Source organism: Ordospora pajunii, assembly GCF_021821965.1.
Source record: "Ordospora pajunii strain FI-F-10 chromosome Unknown Cg_06A, whole genome shotgun sequence".
Taxonomy (NCBI): Eukaryota; Fungi; Microsporidia; family Ordosporidae; genus Ordospora; species Ordospora pajunii.
In genome coordinates, this window is record NW_026848125.1 from 93300 (window position 1) to 114221 (window position 20922).

The 20922-nt window shown below is 42.2% G+C and overlaps 15 protein-coding genes across 15 annotated transcripts; 7 read left to right on the top strand and 8 right to left on the bottom strand.

Annotated features, from left to right (window-relative positions):
* Positions 1-50: 50 nt before the first annotated feature.
* On the top strand, positions 51-2141 carry HK407_06g11260 (minichromosome maintenance complex protein; the record flags this gene model as incomplete). The annotated part of the gene is made up of 1 exon (XM_060421097.1): positions 51-2141. One exon carries the CDS (start codon positions 51-53, stop codon positions 2139-2141), a length of 2091 nt encoding a protein of 696 aa, XP_060276752.1.
* Positions 2142-2162: 21 nt separating this feature from the next.
* On the bottom strand, positions 2163-2579 carry HK407_06g11270 (rotamase; the record flags this gene model as incomplete). Its single annotated transcript, XM_060421098.1, has 1 exon — positions 2163-2579. One exon carries the CDS (start codon positions 2577-2579, stop codon positions 2163-2165), a length of 417 nt encoding a protein of 138 aa, XP_060276753.1.
* A 64-nt stretch (positions 2580-2643) lies between these two features.
* Positions 2644-2862, top strand: HK407_06g11280 (RNA polymerase; the record flags this gene model as incomplete). The annotated part of the gene is made up of 1 exon (XM_060421099.1): positions 2644-2862. The coding sequence occupies one exon, from the start codon at positions 2644-2646 to the stop codon at positions 2860-2862; it is 219 nt and encodes a 72-aa protein (XP_060276754.1).
* A 124-nt stretch (positions 2863-2986) lies between these two features.
* HK407_06g11290 (queuine tRNA-ribosyl transferase) lies at positions 2987-4183 on the bottom strand (the record flags this gene model as incomplete). The annotated part of the gene is made up of 1 exon (XM_060421100.1): positions 2987-4183. The coding sequence occupies one exon, from the start codon at positions 4181-4183 to the stop codon at positions 2987-2989; it is 1197 nt and encodes a 398-aa protein (XP_060276755.1).
* Positions 4184-4308: 125 nt separating this feature from the next.
* HK407_06g11300 (uncharacterized protein) lies at positions 4309-5868 on the bottom strand (the record flags this gene model as incomplete). Its single annotated transcript, XM_060421101.1, has 1 exon — positions 4309-5868. The coding sequence occupies one exon, from the start codon at positions 5866-5868 to the stop codon at positions 4309-4311; it is 1560 nt and encodes a 519-aa protein (XP_060276756.1).
* A 201-nt stretch (positions 5869-6069) lies between these two features.
* On the bottom strand, positions 6070-6948 carry HK407_06g11310 (zinc-finger domain-containing protein; the record flags this gene model as incomplete). The annotated part of the gene is made up of 1 exon (XM_060421102.1): positions 6070-6948. One exon carries the CDS (start codon positions 6946-6948, stop codon positions 6070-6072), a length of 879 nt encoding a protein of 292 aa, XP_060276757.1.
* A 486-nt stretch (positions 6949-7434) lies between these two features.
* On the top strand, positions 7435-10089 carry HK407_06g11320 (putative tRNA synthetase class I; the record flags this gene model as incomplete). Its single annotated transcript, XM_060421103.1, has 1 exon — positions 7435-10089. One exon carries the CDS (start codon positions 7435-7437, stop codon positions 10087-10089), a length of 2655 nt encoding a protein of 884 aa, XP_060276758.1.
* Positions 10090-10162: 73 nt separating this feature from the next.
* HK407_06g11330 (putative sybindin-like protein) lies at positions 10163-10534 on the top strand (the record flags this gene model as incomplete). The annotated part of the gene is made up of 1 exon (XM_060421104.1): positions 10163-10534. One exon carries the CDS (start codon positions 10163-10165, stop codon positions 10532-10534), a length of 372 nt encoding a protein of 123 aa, XP_060276759.1.
* Positions 10535-10664: 130 nt separating this feature from the next.
* On the bottom strand, positions 10665-11306 carry HK407_06g11340 (putative E2F/DP domain-containing protein; the record flags this gene model as incomplete). The annotated part of the gene is made up of 1 exon (XM_060421105.1): positions 10665-11306. The coding sequence occupies one exon, from the start codon at positions 11304-11306 to the stop codon at positions 10665-10667; it is 642 nt and encodes a 213-aa protein (XP_060276760.1).
* Positions 11307-11584: 278 nt separating this feature from the next.
* On the top strand, positions 11585-12859 carry HK407_06g11350 (uncharacterized protein; the record flags this gene model as incomplete). The annotated part of the gene is made up of 1 exon (XM_060421106.1): positions 11585-12859. One exon carries the CDS (start codon positions 11585-11587, stop codon positions 12857-12859), a length of 1275 nt encoding a protein of 424 aa, XP_060276761.1.
* Positions 12860-13557: 698 nt separating this feature from the next.
* HK407_06g11360 (polar tube protein 2) lies at positions 13558-14367 on the top strand (the record flags this gene model as incomplete). Its single annotated transcript, XM_060421107.1, has 1 exon — positions 13558-14367. The coding sequence occupies one exon, from the start codon at positions 13558-13560 to the stop codon at positions 14365-14367; it is 810 nt and encodes a 269-aa protein (XP_060276762.1).
* A 207-nt stretch (positions 14368-14574) lies between these two features.
* HK407_06g11370 (uncharacterized protein) lies at positions 14575-15171 on the bottom strand (the record flags this gene model as incomplete). Its single annotated transcript, XM_060421108.1, has 1 exon — positions 14575-15171. The coding sequence occupies one exon, from the start codon at positions 15169-15171 to the stop codon at positions 14575-14577; it is 597 nt and encodes a 198-aa protein (XP_060276763.1).
* Positions 15172-15258: 87 nt separating this feature from the next.
* HK407_06g11380 (uncharacterized protein) lies at positions 15259-17781 on the top strand (the record flags this gene model as incomplete). Its single annotated transcript, XM_060421109.1, has 1 exon — positions 15259-17781. One exon carries the CDS (start codon positions 15259-15261, stop codon positions 17779-17781), a length of 2523 nt encoding a protein of 840 aa, XP_060276764.1.
* An 86-nt stretch (positions 17782-17867) lies between these two features.
* On the bottom strand, positions 17868-18479 carry HK407_06g11390 (translation initiation factor IF2B/IF5; the record flags this gene model as incomplete). The annotated part of the gene is made up of 1 exon (XM_060421110.1): positions 17868-18479. One exon carries the CDS (start codon positions 18477-18479, stop codon positions 17868-17870), a length of 612 nt encoding a protein of 203 aa, XP_060276765.1.
* Positions 18480-18618: 139 nt separating this feature from the next.
* HK407_06g11400 (helicase) lies at positions 18619-20856 on the bottom strand (the record flags this gene model as incomplete). Its single annotated transcript, XM_060421111.1, has 1 exon — positions 18619-20856. One exon carries the CDS (start codon positions 20854-20856, stop codon positions 18619-18621), a length of 2238 nt encoding a protein of 745 aa, XP_060276766.1.
* Positions 20857-20922: the final 66 nt, after the last annotated feature.

The window sequence follows — 20922 nt, forward strand, 5'->3', positions numbered from 1 at the left end:
AATGCACGCTCGCTTACCAGAAGTGTCGCATGAACGAAGCCCATATTGAAATGTCATGGGACGAGCATAAAGTAACAAGCATTGACCTGATAACAAACGACCCAGTTGTAAACGAGGAGTCGATCAAGGAGGAGTTCCTGAGGTTTGTGGAGACATTCAAGACACACAAACGAGAGTATTCGCATGTGCTGGCATCGAACATCAGCCAAGACGACTTTTCTCTGAGTGTGAAACTGGAGCACATCTACCAATACTCCGATATGCTGTCTCAGGAGCTGTACAGAAGGCCAGAGAAGGTTATTGAGTGGTTTGAAGAAGCGATTGCAGGAAAGTACATAGCAAACAGGATGAAGGGATTCCAGCTTCGTCTTGTATCTGGCGCCAGATGCACGCCGATCCGCGAGGTAAATGCGTCTAAGACAAACCGAGTAGTGAAAATCCAAGGGATTGTTGTTTCGGCATCTTCGGTCATCACCAAGCCAAGAACTGTGTATATTGTGTGTAAGAACTGCCTTACAAGCAAAGAGGTAAGTGATGTGATACCGAGGAGTTGCGAAAAGGCAGAGTGCCCAATAGATTCGTTTATGGTTGTTCCAGAAAAGAGCCAAGTTTTCGACATGCAGTATGTGAAGATTCAGGAGTTCTTTGAAGACATCCCAATAGGAGAGACGCCGAGACACTTCAGCCTGGTGCTCGAAAAAGGAATGGTGAACAGTCTTGTTCCTGGAGCAAAGGTTGTGGTTACTGGGATATACTGCATGAGGATGGTTAGAGAAAGCTCGTTTCCTGTTATTAAGGTAGTGGGGCTTGAGCACGAAAGCCAAAAAAACCCAAAGATGTTTACTGAGGAGGAGGAAGAGGCGTTCCGAAAGCTGAGCAAGGAGAATGCATATGAAAAGATATCGAGGTCGATTGCGCCATCGGTATACGGGCATGATGATGTGAAAATGGCACTTGCATGCATGCTTTTTGGAGGAACAAGGCGGGTTCTTGAGGATAAGGTTTCTCTAAGGGGAGACATAAATATCCTGCTGCTAGGAGATCCTGGCATGGCAAAGTCCCAGCTTCTGAAGTTCATGGAGCTTGTTGCTCCAATAAGCGTATACACAAGTGGAAAGGGAAGCTCGGCTGCGGGGCTTACAGCAAGTGTGATACGAGATAGCAGTGGAGAGTTTTATCTTGAAGGAGGTGCATTGGTGCTTGCAGATAATGGAATATGCTGCATTGATGAGTTTGACAAGATGAATGAGCAAGACAGAGTGGCAATCCATGAGGCGATGGAGCAGCAGACGATATCAATTGCAAAGGCTGGCATAACAACGATGCTGAACACCAGAACGAGTGTTCTGGCAGCAGCCAATCCTGTGTTTGGTAGATATGATGATTACAAAACACCCGAGGAGAACATAGAGTTTGGAGCGACTATACTGTCAAGGTTCGACTGTATTTTTATTCTGAAGGATAAGCACGGGCCGAATGACATTACGGTTGCAAAGCATGTTCTTTCTGTGCATCAGAACAAGGGGAAGGAGGATGCACCTGAGCTTGAAGGGCTTGGGTGTTTTGAAGATGACAGGCGTGATGAGACAAAGGACAATTCAGAAGCACTGCCTGTGCATATGATAAGGAGGTACGTCCAGTATGCAAAAAGCAAAGTGTTTCCTGTTCTTTGCGAGGAGGCTTCGAGGAGACTATCAAGGTATTATGTAAGTGCGCGAAAAGAAGCAAAGCAGCTCGAAGATAACGTTTTGAGAAGGAATTCTATTCCAATAACAGTAAGGCAGTTGGAAGCAATCATCAGAATAAGCGAATCTCTAGCAAAGATGGAGCTAAGCACAAGAGTTACTGAGAAGCATGTCGATGAAGCAATACGTCTTTTCCGGGCAAGCACCATGGATGCTGTTTCGCAAGGTCATATGCTGGAGGGAATGATGCGGCCAGATGTGATTGATGCGATTGAGGATATATGCAACAAGATAAACCAGTTTATACCAATAGGAGGATCTATACGATATAGTGATTTGGTTAGAAAGCTGAGTGGAAAGGACGAGTGGATGTGCAAGAAGGCAATTGAGTACATGTGCAAACAAGAAAAGCTGGTTCTTAGAGACATGGGCAAAATATTGATAAGACAGCCTTGATTAAAGTTGCATTGAAGTTATTTATCTACGGTATATTATGTGGAATCCGGATGGGGTTGGCACTGGCCCTATCATTTCTCCTCTCTTCAATGAAAATGCAGGCTTTTCGAACTCAGGCATCATTTCGTTTCCACAAACTATTCCAAGATCGCCTCCTCTTTTTGCAGAAGAGCACTGGGAGTATTTGAATGCATATTCCTTGAATGTGTCCCTGAAGTTGTGATCATTTATTCTGCCTTTTAGCTCCTGGTGTATCTTGCTTATTTGCTGCAAGGCTTCCTCAATGCTTGTCTCAACAGGCTTTCGAGAATCCTTGTGCTTTATCAGTATGTGGTATAATCTGAAGCCGTCTTTCGGGCGTACTTCGCTTTTTTCCTGTGTGGCTGTGTTGTAGAAGTACACGGTGTTTTTGTCTCTGTTGCTGAGCCTTATCCACATCAAGGGAGGACTGAGTACACGAATATTGCATGTTTATTTTGCATGCACGATATCCCTTGCTGCAATGATCATCCCAATCAGATGCTTTACATGTGGAAAGGAGATATCTAGCAAGTGGGAGTCATACCAAGATCTTCTTAAGATGAATAAGACAGAAGCCGAGGCGTTGGACGAGCTTGAAATGAAGCGGATATGCTGCCGAAGAATGTTTCTCGGACATGTGGAAATTGTAGACAAGCTACTTGAGTTTGATGTCATAAAAGACTTTTCATCAAAGGCATGAATGATAAGTTCTAGCAATGCATAGCGTACTTCATGTAATAAAAGCTAAGCAAGAATGAACCTGGCGATGCACACTCGGCAGCTTAACTCATTATTGTGTATGCTGGATGCATATACCACAATTGCTATGCCAGATCCACATCAACCATCTTCAGAGCTACTTTGATCCACTCAGGAACAACCTCAAACTTTTTCGACATGAAAGACCTAATAAACTCAGGATAACAGTCACCATATATAGCCTCTCTTATTCTTCTTGTAAGGTTTCTCATATAATGCAAGTTATGAGCTGTAAGCAGCATGCAGAAGTTTGTGGTTCCCTTGATTGACCATAGAAATGCTCTTGAGTATTTTGTGCATGTAAAGCATTCACAGCCATCATCAATCTTCCTCATGTCAAGCACAAGCTTTGACGAAAAGCAAACATCGCCTGTGTCTGAAAATCCCCTTCCAAATCTAGCTGTTCTTGTTGGATACACACAATCCGACATGTCGCTTCCGAGTGCAACAGATACAACAATGTCTTCAGGATAGCCCACTCCCATCAAATATCTTGGAATGCTTTCTGGGAGATGCCTTATACAGTAGTCGACAATCCTTGCAAACTCTGTCTTTTCTTCGCCACCACTCAATCCTCCAATTGCAACTCCTTTTGGCAATCTTTTGAGGATTTCGTTGATACTTTCCAGTCTTAAATCCTCATGCAAGCCGCCTTGGATTATTGGGAATAGTATTTGCTTGCTATGCTCATTGATTTCTATATGCGGGGTCCCTTCTCGCTTAGCTCTCTTTTTGCCTTGTATGTGAATGCCTACCCCTGAATTAACCGTCTCAATGCATCTATCAAGCCATCTGATCGATCTTCTCATCGATGCCTCAACCTTGTTTCTTTCATCGCATGGATTCACAACATCGTCGAGCTGCATTATTACATCGGCGCCTAGCTCTCTTTGGATTTTCATACTGTCCTCAGGCGTAAAGAGCTTCTCTGCAAAAAACACCCCGTCTTCAGACACACTCACATCACGAAGACTTCCTATTTGAAATCCACCCGAATCAGTCAGCATGCCCTTGCCATAAGACATAAACTCTTTGATATTTTTCTTCAAATTACGTAAGTGGTAGGTATTCGCCAATATCATGCTTTCCTTGATATCCACAGTGCGAACTCCTTTCAACGCACCGTATGTTCCTACAGGCATGAATATAGGCAGCTCTAGATTTACATCGTTCAGCTCAAGCTCAGAGATTCTTGCGTTTGTCACATTGCATTTCTTCTTTATTTTGAAATCTCCCAGCATAGGGTGTGGCTCAAGATACATCAATAACAGTAAGCTATGCAAACAGAACTGAATGTGTTTCCCAACACCTTTGTATTTGTTACGCCTAGTATACTATGCATTACACTGCCATCCTACCGTCTGCACCTTATATCATTTATGCTTCCTCATCTATTCAAGAACCCAAATACAGACGGCTTTTTGCTTCTCTTAGCCATGAGATTAGTTTTTGAAAGATTGCAATTGCAATTCCTGTTGTGGGTGTTGTATGCGCAGATGCACAATGGCTTGCTGATGTCTATATTCATGCGTGCCAAATCATTGCAAACCTCATCAAACCCTTCACAGTCATTCAGTGCGTTGCATGCTGCAAGCATGTTGTTTTGCACTTCTAACGTTGCCTTATCGAGATGATTCGAGAAAGTTCCCTTCATGGTATTTTTCTTCCAACCACCATACATCTGCCTGGCATATCTCATGCAAACAGAGCTAATCTCTGGTGTTCCACACTTAGTGCACAACGCACAGATTGCAGACAGCATGTATACAACCACGTCTTGGTATTTGCTCAAGCGATCTATCGCTCCATCCATTGCATTGAGAGCCGAAGCCAGACGATTCTGTGGAAGCTCGGAGATCCTATGCATGATGCTTTCAAGTAATGCACAAATCGATTCTGGCTCTCCCCTGCCAACTACACTTTCTACAAGCACTGCAAGCCTGTCTATCCATTTGCAATCATTCGTATCTCTCAGTGCATTCATGCACAAAACACAGACTTTTGAAGTGCTGATAATATTTGTGTTCGAGTGGGTCTCATATATCAGCCATCCATCCTCATAATGCTTGGATTTTACACAGAGTTCAAGCATTGAGTTGTCCATCGCGCTGATTTCATGCATTCTGTTTGCAGCCCAGACATCAAGACACTCGCTCCAATACACGCTTTTTTGCCGAGCAGACACCCATTCATCCAGCTCAATACCTGATGCAAGCATGTCCGCATGCTCTTCAAGATACTCATTTATTTGATTCTGTGTAAGTGTGCTATCCACGAATGCATATCCTTTGAAGTCGTTTATCAATGCAGCCGTGGACACATTTGAGTCTGAGCTCATGCTAAGCAGTAGCGCAAGCTTGAATATTGGATATGTTATACTGTGCTTCTTGAGCACTTTGAAGAATCTGATCGATTCGTTTCGTCTGAACAGCATGATCATCAACACCTCCAGATGATTGGTGCAGAGTGCAATGCCTGATTCGCCCAGCTTTTTGCAGTACCTGTATGTTATTGACTCTATTTCTTGCTCGCAATTGATTTTGATCGTCTTGTCAACGAAGTTTTCCTTGAATGTAGCAATAAGCTGATCCTTCAGGATCTCAGAATACATTTCGTTAGTGCTTTTTCTATACGCCAGAACACCGAGCACGTTTGCAACGCCCTTTTTTGCTATTTTATGCATTATGAACTTCTCGACACTGAAGAGCACAGACAAGTCTGTCTCGTGAACATGCATGATGTGGCTTATAAGACACGAAAGAGCACATCCGTATACCTTGAACATATCGTGGAGGTTGTGTATGGACACAGAATCCTGGCAAAAAGCGCATTCCACGTCGTTTGCTTTTGGAAAAGATGCCAGAAGACAAACCATCTCCATAAATGTTTTTCTTTCCAAAGGTTCAAAGAGACACTCACTGTATGAAATATCCTTCTCGATATCCATATCTATGTGCAGTATTTACCTGTGCTATTTATATCCTTGAAAACATTGGCTTGTCAGCAATCATCAATTGCATGACGTGCTTCAGGCTGTGAATCGCAAACAAATTGTTGACACCATTCATGACGATGCATCATGCCATCAATGCATGCAAATATAAGTTATACCAGAGATAATAAAAATCAGAGAATGATAGCATTATGTTTATTGGCCAGCCAGGATATTATCTAATTCTTCGATATCTTTATCAAGCTCTTCTAAAATTACAGTGGTTTTGCTTGATGCATCTGATGTATCGATATTGCTTGCTTTATTCTTTTTAGGCGACTTATTGACGCTATGGCCATCCTCAAGCTGATGCTTGCTCATGCATTTATCCGTCGGAATCTTGGAGGCATGGAATGGCGTTGGATCAGTTTGCTGTATTGCGCTTGAATCATGTATTAAGGCCGTCTCTTTTGCACTAAACTTGCCATGCTCATTACGGATCCTGGCCTCGCCATTCTCTTTTTCCATACTTATGCTCTTTTTTTCTTCTGCTGCTAACTGACACTCTATTTCTTCCCCACATTCCCACGAATTGCCTCCAGAAAAATTGTTAATGTGATTCATATCGCTTTGAATGCCTGTACAGATAGCACCATCAACCATATCCTCATAGTCCTTCAATGACGTGGTATCCGTAGATGCACTCCCAAAAGCCATTGTATTTGCTGTGTATTCATGCGGTACATCACTTCCGTGATCCAAGGCATCGCATACTTTGCTCTTGGGTATGCTTTCCATATTTTGTGCCGGCAGATTGCTCTTCCATGCGTCTTTTGATGGATCCACGTGCCTATACTCGCATTTGACCTTGGTACATCCACTTGGCTTGTCTTCCCAGTAGCACATCTCTTCACGACGATTCTTTTTGCAGTGATATTCAGAGTGGCGAAACGGACACTCATCTTCACATGCACCTCCGGCCTTCCAGTTTTTGCACGTAGCCATATTGCTCCTACAGATTTCGTTATGCCGATGTACACACTTTTCTCCAAACTTGCACTCCGAGTACAAAAAGAAATAGCAATCATCAACCATCACAGGGCATGAAAATCAGCCGATTTACAAGCACCAGCCTAACAGACAGCATGCCAAGAAAATTGTTTATTATGAATACGAATCTCCATTTCCCTTGCGTGCAGTATCCAGAGATGCTCATCATGCCGAGGAGTATTGCAGATTTCCAGGAGTAGCTTTCATTCTGCAAAAGCAGGCGGCCTGCTATCTTATCGCACACGACTTCCTGAACAAATGCCTAATAAAGTCTTGCCACAGCCCATAGTAGACTAGCACATTCATAAATATTATTGTGTAGAACATCTAGGGCCGTGCATAGTCGCAATCATATTGCATGTCAAAAGGAGAACTCTTTAATCGGCACATGTGCATTTTTATTATTCAGCGGATGAATGAAATCGCTAGCTTCGAAGTTGCCTTCCTGAGTACAGTATGGGTGAGAAAACAATCACTGCGCTTGAGCAGGGCTGGCAAAAGCACAAGTGAGCAAAAATAAGAATCCCCATAATGGAGGAGAAATCAAAACTCAAGTACCTTAGTGCACTGGAGAAAGAAAGGAGTGCCAGAGCAGATGTATGCAGTGGAAGGAAGTTTTTTATTACGTTTCCATATCCGTATATGAACGGGAAGCTGCATCTAGGACATTTGTTTTCAATATCAAAGGCAGATTTTTTTAGCTACTACAAGGAGCTTCAAGGATACAACGTGCTGTTTCCGTTTTCTTTCCATTGCACAGGCATGCCAATAAGTGCATCTGCAAAGAAGCTTGAGGATGAGCTTAATGGAAAGGCAGTAGATGTGTCTGTCAAGAAGATAATCGAAGGCTTTGAGTTTAAGGATCCAGAGCCGTTTACAGATCCGATGCATTGGATAAGGACGTTTCCTGGCCTTTGCGAGAGCTCTTTGCGGAAGTTCCATGCAAACATTGACTGGAGAAGGTCGTTTATAACCACAGACTTGAATAAGTACTATGACTCGTTTGTGAAGTGGCAATTCAACAGGCTGAACAGGCTGGGGTATCTGTCGTTTGGGAAGAGGCACTCAATATTTTGTCCTGTTGACGAGCAGCCATGCCAGGATCATGACCGTAGGAAAGGAGAGAACGTAAAGCCCGTGATGGCGATTTTGTGCAAGCTAAGGTTTGGCGGGGGCGTTCTTCTTTCAAGGATGAAGGAGGGATGTGTTCCAGGCAAGCTGATTGTTGGATGGAAGAAGGAGATGGTTGGTTTTGAATACAATGGTGTGAAATGCTTTGCAGAGAGAAATATTTTTGATAACATACGAATGCAGGCAGGTGTTGATGCAGCTGATGGAGATACAGGAAGGAGTGGCAGCGAGGTACCGAGGAATATTGATATTACAAATCTTTGCAAGCATATGTTTATGGTGTTTGGCAGAGAAGTGAAGTGTGAAGTCATTGAAAAGGATCTTGGATGTATTGTGAAGGGGATGCAGACTGATGCGGACGAGAAATGCATCGATACGATCAAAAGGGAGTTTGAGTTAATACAAAAGATGGAGGATAGCGATGGAAGGCTTGCAGAGACAGAAAATTTCATCAGATTCTATGAGCCCGAAGACGAGGTAATAAGTAGATCTGGAGGGAAGTGTGTGGTTGCACTAACGGATCAGTGGTATGTGAACTACCACGATGAAAAATGGAAGAAGGAAGTGTGGAAATGCATGGAGAGACTGGAATGTACCGAGGATACAAGGAAGATTCTTGAAGAGGCACATGGATGGATAGGCAGATGGGGATTCTCTAGGTCGTTTGGACTAGGCACAAGAATACCTTGGGATGAAAAATACCTGATTGACTCGCTTAGCGATAGCACGATCTACATGGCAATGTATACATTTAAGCACTTTCTTTACAGTGATCTGGAGGGGAAGGAGGAGATATTTCCAAGCATGCTGCTGTCGGACGATGTGTGGAATTACATTTTCTTGAAGAGAGAAATAACGCCTGAGCTTGCACTGCATGAAGAAGTGCTAAAGAAGTGCAGAGAGTCTTTTGAATACTTCTATCCAGTGGACCTACGTGTCAGTGGGAAGGATCTACTAAAGAACCACCTTGTGTTTTTTCTGTTCAACCATGTTGCGCTGTTTGATGAAGAATACTGGCCTCGGAGGATATTTACGAACGGGCATTTAATGCTGAATTCTGAAAAAATGAGCAAGAGCTCTGGAAACTTCCTGACGGTCGATGAGTCTCTGAAGAAGTTTGGGGTGAGCTCCACAAGAATGTGCCTTGCAGTATGTGGAGATGGAAATGAGGACGCAAACTTTGTGGAGTCGAATGCTAACTCTTTTGTTCTGAAGCTGCATTCGTATGTTAGGCAGATCGAGGAGCTGTGTTCAAACAGCACAGACAGGCTGTGCATCTCTAAGATCATCAGTGAGTATCCAGAGATGGGATTTGCAGACAGATTCCTGATACAGACCATTTCTGCAAATGTTTCATGCACTATCCGGGCACACGAAGAAATGATGTATCGCGACGTAGTGAAGTATGGATTCTATGAAATGATACATGCAAAGGAGATGTACCACATACTTGGAGGGAAGAGTGCTTCTCTTGTTATTCTGCTGTACAAATCAATCTCACAGCTGCTCTATCCGATAACGCCATCACTATCCAGGCATCTTATTGCAACCTACTTTGATTCTGACTTTTCGCTTCCTCCTGTGTTTGTATTGGACACGGATGAAATCGATGCAGTAGCGTATCTCAAAAGCACACTAAGAAAGCTGGCTTTACAAACGAAAAAGAAGAAGTATTCAAGTGTGGAGATTTTAGTGGGAGTGGAATACACAGAGTGGAAGAGAAGATGCATGGGCATAGTTGATCAGATTCTATGTGAATGCAAGCTTGCAGATATCAACATTTCTGATGAGATTAAAAAGCCAGACTCACTCCTGCTTTCCAAAGTCATAAGCTCATCAAAAGAGGTTCTTAAGGAGTTTGGGATCCCTGAACAGAGGGGAATATCATTCTCAATGGACTACCTTGCTCGTCCAGAGTGCTACACAACAAAGTTCAATGAGTACAAGGTCTTGGAGTCTTACAAGCACTATATTGCGGACAATGCAGGCATGGAGGTGTTTATTTGTGTTAGCTCCAGAGCAGACCCTGGGAATCCTCTATTTGAGTTCAAATAAAGTGTTTTATGCATTTTTATATCGCTTGTAGATTCGCAAGGCAAATGTTTCAGCTTGTGTTATTGGCACCCCAATGGCTATAGATCAGTTCTTCATAATAAACAAGTCTGGAGGAATGGTATTTAGGTATGAAAAAAGAGGCTGCACGGAGATAAACAATCTTTTAGTATTAACAAGTTCTTTATATTCAACATGCATGATCTCCTCAAAAATAACAGGTAGGCCAACATCAAAGCAAGTCATCTACTTCAAGAATAGAACAATATCGATATTTAAGACATTTTCAAGCACAATGTTTGTTTTTGTCGGCAAAAAGGTTTCTGATTTGGCTTTCAGCAGAGTTTATGCACATTACTGTGAGTACGTAACAAGAAATCCTTTCCATAATCCAGAAATGCCCATCCATTGCTCAAAGTTCAAGCCTCACCTTTTTTTCGACGAATAAGGCCCTATGCTTTATATTTGTTGCTATGCGGCTTAAGAAGCACAACGTTGTGCACGTTGTATGGAAGAAACAGTTTGCATTCAACTTAATGTAAAGATGCGGCCAAATAGATATCTTGTGCGAGTGTGCTTTATAAACCAAAGAAAAATGTATTTGGATCGAGCTCACCCTTATGATCCAGCTTTTCTTCAAAGCATCTGTATTTCTCGCTATCCATCTTGGCCATTATTGAGGCAAAATCAGATATCTTTTCTATTGAATGTGTATTCTCATATATTTCGCTAAGAACATCCAGATCCTCATTAACCTTCAGTGGCTTGTTCGATTTGAATACAAAAAAACTCCTTTCCTCGTTTGTTTCGCAATGAATCTCTGCTTTTTTGTTTGTGCTGATCACCATGAATGGTAGATAGAGCCTGTCAAGATGTGTATCTTCCGAAGACAAGTTTCTTTCCACAATGAACTTGAAGACTTTCTTCATTTCCTTCAGCTTCTTTATCTCCTCGCGCTTCTTTGCTACGTCGTCCTCCGTCCCAACCAAGAAGTATTTCTTTCCCTTCTTGTCAATCAGTCCCACAGCCTTCATAACGTTCAGAACGTCGTATATCCGTCTATTAAGGGTCTCTGTGTTTGGAAACACAATGTTCTTGCATATAAATTGGTATGTGCATGCCTTGTTTTCCTTGAGTAGCTGGAATACTGCTTGGGTAATGTACTTCAGGCCTTCTCTCCTGTTTTCAGAGCCATCCATCTCTGAGTTCGAGCATTTCATACCTTGGGATTAAAAATTGGTATGATTTGTTGCCATGCAGAAGCAGATAGATTAGTAGATCCGTTAGAGCTTCTGCTTTCGTACTTCATACTATATGTTAGATGATAATCATATGTTCGTTTCATTCCATATGTGCTCTCTATAGGTTTCTGCATACTCAATGTAGCATTTACAAAGTCAATATGAAACTTGCAATGCAAATCCAAGATCGATTGGAGACATCGAAACTCACGTGTTTGAGATAAAATTATAAATACTTCAAAAAGCTCATGCTCAACATGAAAGGTATCTCAAAGATCATTTCAGCTTCGATCATCATAATGAGGTTGGGCTCATCAAGGGCTGATCCTTGTGCTAGCAATCAGTTTGTTCAAATGCCTGTGGCAGTGCCATCTCAGGTTTTGACACCTGGAAGGCCAGCAGATGGGATATACAATTGCGGGATGGGCAGCACACCTCAAGTATTCTACCCAACCGCGAATGGATTGCCCACTGCTCCGGGAGCATTGCAGCCTGGCACTACAACGCCCACTACATGTGAGGTTTCTGTTGTGAAGAATTGCGAGGGCAACGAAGAAAAGCCAAAGGAGCCAGAAACAGTGATAGTGACTCCACCTCCAGAGACCAAAATTCCGGAGATAATCACTGTGCAGACAATAACCACTCAGGTTCCGCAGATGCAGACACCTGTAGTTGTGCAGCCTCCGGTTAATCAGCAGCCGAATGCGCCTGTTGTTGCATCACCTGTTCCGATTCAACAAATTCCAACGAATGGAGTGCCAGGAGTTGTTGGTGTTCCTATAGTTGGGCCAAATGGACAGCCAGGAGTTGTTGGTGTTCCTGCAATAGTACCTGATTGCAATTCTCTGACGGCTCCGGGTATGCCAGTAAATACGCTTCCAGGAGTATCAGCATGTGGCAATATGTCGACAATTACAGGCATGCCATCCTTTCCGGGTATGCCAGTAAATACGCTTCCCGGAGTATCAGGATATGGTAGTATGCCATCCGTCCCGGGTATGCCAGTAAGTACGCTTCCCGGAGTATCAGCATGTGGTAATATGTCGACAATTACAGGCATGCCAATGGTTCCAGAAGGAAGCATACCAGCAGTAAACATGCAGGGATTCAGTGGAGTGCCGACTGTGAATATTTCTGGCGCAGCAGGATGTTTTAACATGTCTACAACAACTTTACCAAATCCTGCAATTGGTAGTTCGTATGACTCAGATCTTCACATGCTTGGAGGGCCTTGTGATCTTGGCGAGGTTGGTAAATCAGGAGATGTTGCAAGTCTAGGGAATGCCGGATGCACTGTTGAAGTAAATCCAAGCCAATACACTCCTGCATCGCCTCCTCCAGTTGAGATAGGGCCATGTGCGCCTGAGACTGCAAGAGTCACATACGGTGGATTGCGACTTCCTGCCTCAACTTCATTTGTGAACCAAATCAAGAACTGTTCTACATCCGAGAATGCATGCGGTGATGTGTCACAATGTGGTGAGGCATCAAGCTGTCAATCTAGCTGCCAACAGACAAGCTGCTCAAGCTGAATAAAATGAGTTAATTATCAAATTCGACAGTATGTATATATTTTAAGCGCCAAGCCTTCGTTGCTGTCGAGTATACTAAGTGTATTATTTACATATCGCTAAGCGGCCATGCTTTTACGTCAACAGAGCATAAACACGTTCGCCAGTTATCAAAGTGGTTTGCAAGAGTTATCATCTTATGATTGATGCTCGTAAGATGGAAATTCATTTTCGTTGGTAGATGTTCTGTGATGATAACAGTAGTCAATCATTCATCTAGTATCTCCGCTTACATAGAGTCAAATAGACTTACAAAAGACAAGGATAAATATTTATATGCAAACTATAAATTGTTTGAATGCTGCTTTATTTACAGGTGATACTTGCTGATTATGCTTGCCTATATGGAATATGAAATCAAAATGCATCGATTTAAGTAATACACTTAATGCACTGAATAACTGGAAGAAACATCGTAGTTTCTATTTTGGTATACTAATAAAATCCACATCACAGATGCAGCTCGGTCATGTATTTATGTTCTCATACATGTTACAGAATGTATCGAGCGCTCCAATCACCTATGCATATCTGTAACGAAGCCAAAATGTGGCTGTGAGTGCAGCAGACTCAAACACGGATATGCAATGCGATTTGTTTGTTCTGAAACACAGCCGGCAGAATAAAATATAAAAACACACGATCGCCCGTTATTAAAGATGCTGTTGAGTTTCGCAGTTGTTGCCTTCGTAGGATCGTGCATTGCCACAGAAACAGCAATGGCAAAGCCAGTGACTTATCCTGCTATGGGTACACTTCCTTTGCAAACACAGCAAGAAATCATAATGCAAGCTTCAAAGAAGGGTAGTCAGTGTGCAATCATTGGTGCAAACAGTAGCGAGTGTGCAAGGAAATTGCAGAAGGAGCAGGCGGAAAAAGAGATTAAGGCCCAGACAGCTGCTACCACTGAATACCTTCGAACTTTGAATGCAAAAGCAGAAAGCCAATGCATTCACAACACACCAAATGGTTCGGATGTATGTGTTGAGCGTGAATTCATGAAACAGGCAGCTACAAAAGACAGATACACGATCTCCTCATATAAAAACGTTGTTATGCTGTATGACAACGACCTTCCTATTGCATTGGCCGTTAACGATCTTTTGAAAACAGTTCCTGTGAAGAAGCAGGAGAAGAAGCCTGATCCGTTGTCTGACAAGAAGGAGACCAGGAAAGTCAAACTCAACCAGTTTGGACAAGTTGTTGGATTGTCTGGCCCACCAAGTAAAGCTAAGGATAACTGTGTGTGCCCTAAGAAGTCTGACAAGCCAGGAAATGTCACATTCGAAATGAGTACAAGGAGCTGTGCAGATGCCTGTGCTTCTAAGAATATAATGTACGACGCAATGGTTCAGAACAATTCTCCGCAGGATGGGACTGAGTCTTCTAAGCCCAAGGAAGAAGACACCAGTCAAAACGCCACAGACAATAATGACTCCGGAAGCACCGAGCAGATCAGTGAAAACTAATACTCAATGAGAGGATTTGTAGGCCTTAGAGTCATTTTTAATAAAAATCACCCGGATTTTAAGTAATTTTATACAGCTATGTTGTCTGCGGTTAGACGTCTGTTTCATCTTGCTTGTTGTCTATCTTGCACTTATTAGATAGCGGATTCCTGAGTATCTATGGCAGTCCGTACTTCTTGCACATGCCAGAAGTTACTTGTTTCATTACTACTCAATTGAATAGTCTATCCGTATTTCTTTTCCTTTGATTGTTTGCCCCACAAGCTTCTTTTTTGTTGTTATAGCATCATCTAATGTCTCAAACTGAAGGAATCCATATCCCTTCGACACTTTTCTGTATTTGTCGTATACAATCACCACTTTATACTTCTGGACTTCACATACTTTTTCCTTGAGAAACTCTGTGACGTCCTCCTCCGTAACATATGCACCTAATCCAAATAGGCCGATTGCCTTTGAAGGCGCACCGTTTCTCTTTGCACGCAGTGCATTTCTGTCGCTTCTGTGCTGTAAATGCCCTTGAATAGTTTCGTATCTTGGCTCAGTACATTTTTGCATATCAGGATGTTGTTGTTCGGGCACAAATCTTTGTCTGTAGCTGCCTCCAGTGAATTGATTGTGTGAAAACGAGTGGCTATCCACTTTTCTCCTTCTTGGATCTTCATAATCTCCGATATGCTTGCTAATGCTTGGATGTTTGTACCCTCCATCGTTTGTGCCCCTATTGTGGTATGCATTGTTCCATGGTGTTTGTGTATTTCTTCTTGGATCCCCTCCTCTGTTGTGCCTTGGATTACTCTCCATTAGCAGGGTGGTGCATCAAGCGTGTTTTGGCTTCAATGCGCATGACTTGGGTAATAACACTCAAGTGATACGTGCCCATCAGAGAGGATGGACGAGATAAACTGCATTTTGAAAAGTGTGAATGGTATCGTCATGCAGGGCGAGTATGAAAGGGCGATTCTGCAGCTGCCTACAGACACAAGATATCTCAAGATCGCACTTGATAATATTGATGATCTTTTTGGCTGCAGCATGGATGGAGGAATATGCTGGCTGCTTGGCTTGCTTAGAAATCCATTTATGCTTGAAGTACGCCAAGATGTAGTTGAAAAGATTGCAAATATTCTATTAAAAGCAGCGGATGTCATAAAGACGAGAAAAATTGCGTTGAGATGCCTTGCCATGCTCGTTTATAAAACAAGTGCAAGCCATTATGTAGATGCAGATGATACTGAGTGTAGTATACATGGAATCAAAATATCAAAAGAGACGTACTATATGTTTCTGAAGTATCTTTCAGTGCTTGGAATGAAGATCGAGGTGAATGGCATTGGAAAAGATGATTCAGTCTGTGTTAAAATGTCAAAGATAAAGATAATGGCTGGGAATCCATGTGGTGAGGTTCTCAAAGCATTTTTTGAGCTGCTGAATGAAAGCGATACTCGGCTGGGATGGGTGCTGTGCAAGTCATTTGTCAAGGTCTGTATGCATGCAGATATGCCTACGGTGATTTCTGAGTTAAAGAAACGCTGCAAGGTGCTATTTGCAAATGAAAGCAGCTGGATAAATGCAATGACGATTCTTGGGATGCTTGCACTACATGGCGAAGATGTTAGAGATGTGCTGGATATTGTGGTTGAGGCTGGTGTGTATAGTAATCCGTTTGTTCATAGTGCAGAGATGGTACGCGAGGCATCACTGTTTTTGGTTTGGGCGACTGCTAGAGGAGGAGGTTCGGTATTTGAAAGGCCGCTTGCTTGCTTTTCAGCAGCACGTGCCCTGCTTGACGAGTCTTTGGCATGCAGGAGAGCAGCAGCATCTGTTGTTTTGGAGTATGTGGGGAAATTCCCTTCTTTGATCGATAAGGAAATTTTATCCTTGATAAACTTCCATTCTGTAAAGAGACTTTCGAACTGCTCTGATTCAATTGGAAAGGTAATGCAGCTATTAGGAAGTCAAGACATATTTGAAAGCTGTGTTTTAAGAAACATATTCCATTCAAGTATTGAGGTAAAGGAGCAGGCTGGATATTGCATTTCAAAGTTTTTTGATGCAACGAACGCAGTATGCAGCATCATGAAAGCCAATATGGCAACTCCTTCTGACTATATAGGTGTGCTTGTTGTTGTGAGAGAGTTTTTCAGGCAAGGCAGGAGTGATGATGTAAAGGATATTGTGGAATTGGTCTGCAAGCTGAGAGTAGATAACAGCTTTTTAAAGTTTAAAGAGTTTGAAGCGTTTGCAAGTGTGTACATAGAAGTAATAGAGCATTTTTACGGCATAGTACATGTTGATGGCAGTGAAGATACAGAACCTATTTGCGAAAACATATACATGTTTCTTATGAAGAGTGTTTATGTAATTGGTGCATCAAGGATAGCTTGGCAGCTTATGAAGTGCAATAAAAGATTTGCAGATCGGATATTCAAGGCAATCAATAGATGCAATGAGGGATTTATATTGGCAAATGCAAGAAATCAAATACACATTGATAAAGTGGAAAAGCAATACCAGGAGTTGTTGAGGCATGAATCGATTGACATAAAGGTGCATGTAATGAAGGCGATATGCTTTGGCGAGTCTTTTGAGAAGTATAAGGAGTATGTGCTTAATGGCCTTGAGGATTATACCATTGATTTCAGAGGAGATGTGGGTGCAAGCTTACGCATGCAAAGCCTTATGGTGTCATTTATGGCTCTGAAGAATGATATACCAACAAGATATTTTGTAAGGTATATTGTGGGCAAATCGAAAGCATTGAGGGATGGGTGTGTGATGATATGCAAAGAATGCAAATTTTTTGGATCTGGATTTGAATACATCCGTCAAAAGCCACTGCATGCTGACTGTGTTCAGATGGCTGCTTATGGCGCTTTGGCTGGAATAAGACCATTTCTTGATGAATTTTACAAGGTGTTTACAAATCTTTCGATTGAATCGGACAAAGGGAATGATGCGATACTATACATGTCCTCAATATCAGCATCATGCTGCCTAGATGAAATCCATTACAGAGAGTTTGTGCATGGAATAATTGAAGCGTTTGGATCTGTAGATGCATCAATGTGCAGAATTATTCTAGAGCATGCATTTGAAATACGAGAGAGGCTTCTTCCATATATAAATGAAATACTTAGAGATAGCATGCACGCTAAAGCTGATAAAGCTGGCGGTTCAGATAATATGGCACAAAATGTACAGAATGATGTGTTCCGCAGAATAAAATGGGCCGCTGTTGAGATGGCTATTGACTTTATTCAGCTTGAGATAGCCTACGGCAAGTTTATTTATATGAAGAATTGCGAAATGATCTTAAATCTGTCTTTATTTGCAATTAATACTTTTACTCCAGTCGGTTTGAAGAGTGCAATTAGTCAGATTTTGGAGATTCATAAAAATATATCGCAATAAATATGTTGATGAAGCCACATACTTGCTAGAGTAAAACAATAGACTAAGCAATTCATTTTAATATAAAATATCAAGCCTTACATGCTTCATAGCATTCCTCTAAGCTGTGGCTTTGCCTTACCTTTTGTTGTGATTCCTTCGACAGCATTCCCCACACATCTTGCACCCCCGCACTTTGAGCATTTTAGGAAATAGAGTCTCTTTTCTCTTACAATTTCAGTGTCTTCAACATTTTCACAGATCTTGCATACCACAAAATGCTCAATGTACCTTCTAATAACCTCCTGGATTTCTGATCTAATAAACATCCCTTTTATAAGCAATCTGCCATCTTTGTTCACCGATCCGGTTGCCATCAACTCATTCGATATGAAACTTACCAAGTGGTCAACTGATCTGTTCAATATGTTTGCTATCTCCACTATGTTTATCGATGTCTTTCTTGCCTCTCGTTTCACATCTAATGGCAGTTTTATTCTTGTGGACTCGACTTGATCCTTGTCTTTCTTCAAAACAGCCATTGCGCACTTAAGTAAGGTTTCGTACTCCAGCTCGTTTGGTATTTGCTCTACATGCTGGGAGACATTTGTTTGCTGCTGTGTAGACTTCATCGTTCTCAGCCTCGATTGTCTTTTTCTTGCAAATTCTTTAAGACTGGCATCTAGCTCACTAAACTCATCATCACTTGTCCCAGACATACCCTCCCAATTACACAGAATAAAATATTTTTCTTCTTGCAACTCTCAGCAAGCAATACTTCATTTGCACCTGAGCTCCCTGTGCAAACACACTTGCTATACACTTTTCACACATTATTATTAGATAAACTTCTTAAGGCTATTCAAAGCAAAACTTCTGTACATCTTCTCCACTCAGAAGGCTGCTTCCTGTTGCAATGCATTCTTGTGCCATTTCTCTGTAGAATCTTCTTGCAATTGCCAAAGCCATATCCACACTGAGATTACAGTTTCCACCTTCAATGCGCTTCTGGATCCACTTCGGGAGTTTCCCTTTTTTATCATTCCTCTCAAATCGCTCGTCTGCAAGCACCATGAGACCATAATCGTTCTTATTCCTTAAGACACGCCCAAGACATTGAGCTGCATGCCTCATTGCATCAAACGTCAGAAACTCATACTCCTTGACACCATACTCTAGCCTTAGAAACTCTAGCCTTTTCTTCAGGCGCACACTTTCTGTGTATTGAAACGGAATCCCTATCATGACAACACACCTGCCATATCCATCCTCAAAGTCAACACCCTCAGACACCTTTCCTCGGGCAACACTGAACAGAATCGCTCCTCTTCCATTCTCACACGCTTTTTTGTAGTTTGCAAGAGCCATCTCGGTCTCTCTGTAGTCGGGCGTCTCAACAAACACGAGCTTATTGTTGCTGAGCTCGTTGACTATGTTTGTTTCTGCCCAGAGACTTACTATCTCCTCCATGTACATGTACGACGGAAAAAAGCATACCATTCCGTCGGGAACAACCTTGGAAAGCTCTACAACAAGATGCCCATAGTTCCTTACCACAGAAGGATCTGATCTAAGGGAAAACGAAGTGGTCATTGAATCGCCATGGCTGGGATCTGCGCCGTCTCCATCGTCATTAAACGATCTCAAAGTCATTTGATCATTTCCCTTTGTTATTATCAGAGGTGATATTGAGTTTCTATCAAGCGTTGCGCCTATCTCCACTGTTCTTGATGGCGCAAAGTTCAGTATCTTTGGATATATATCGATTGGACTGAGTGTTCCGCTTGTTATTATCACATTCCTGAACTTCGAAAAAATAGGCGCCATTGCAATTGATGAGTCCAGGCATGCCAATCGAAGCGTTGGATTGAAAACGGTGGATGCCTGCGAGTCAAACGGTTCAAACACTACTACAAACCCCTTTGAATACATAGAAACCATTGTCGACAGCTCAGCAACCGTCTTGAGATGTGAGGTATCTTCATCATCAACACCAAGTGCCTGGCAAAGAATACCTAGGCGCTGGGAGCAAAACCTCAGTGCCTTCTTCTCCACAAAAGCCAGCTCCTTGATGCTTTTACAAAAAGACTCTGTTGACTCTGTTGTAAGATGCATCGTCTTAAGCTTTGTTTTCAGAAACTCTGTTATTCGCTTCATGACAGACATGAAGTGGAACGAGTTTCTAAGGTTCCCGGGAATATACTCATACTCACCTTCTCCAGAAGCATAGAAGTATGGAATGGTGCCTGCAATTGGCTCAGACAGCTTTTCTCGTTTTTTCCCATTAAATGTGTTAAGGTGCATGCCATCCGCCACTTCGCCCTTTTTCATCAGCAGATCTTCAAGGCTCTTTGTTGCTCTCGATGCACCCTCCAGCACATTACGCTTGATTTCAATAGACAATGACTCTATGCAATGGCTATCTATGTTATGCGCTTCATCAAATATCACCACACAATCAGGGCCAAGCTCTTTCGAGACAATCGAGTATATTCGTGGATCTATAAGGTAGTTGTATGTGTATACTATGCAATCACATGCAGGAATCGATCTTCTAACAAGGTAGTAAGGGCATATTCCTCGCTTCTCTCCCATTTCCTTTAGCTGGCTAAAGTCATAAACAGCAGCGGGAATTTCGTGGAAGCCTTCAAGGTTTTCATAAAAATCGCATTTGGAATCAATCAGCTTGTTTATGAATGTTCGGCATGCAAGGTCTATGTTGAAACTTTTTGTAGCAGCTTTGTTTATGCAAAGATTCCGTCTTCCTGTTAATCCTAGCCCCAGGAAGCTCACAGGCCGGTATGTTTTTATGTATTCAATTACTCTATCCAGCTCTTTCAATGTCTTTTCAACCTCTGGAACTGTTCTGGAACAATATATCACCTTAAAACAGACATTCTGCTCCTTCATGTGTATCTGATAGCTTATTGTCATGCTGAGAAGAGCCACTGTTTTGCCCGTGCCTGATGGCATTTCTATCAAGCAGTGGCCCTTGTTGTCAAGACATCTCTTGATTTCCCTCATGTACTTGAGCTGTTCTGGATACACAGATTCATATGGAAAATACACGGGAATCTCATCTATTGTGATTTTCATGAGGGTTCAATTCAGACGTAGTTACATGCATATGTATAACAGATGCTTCATCGTATTATTCAAATC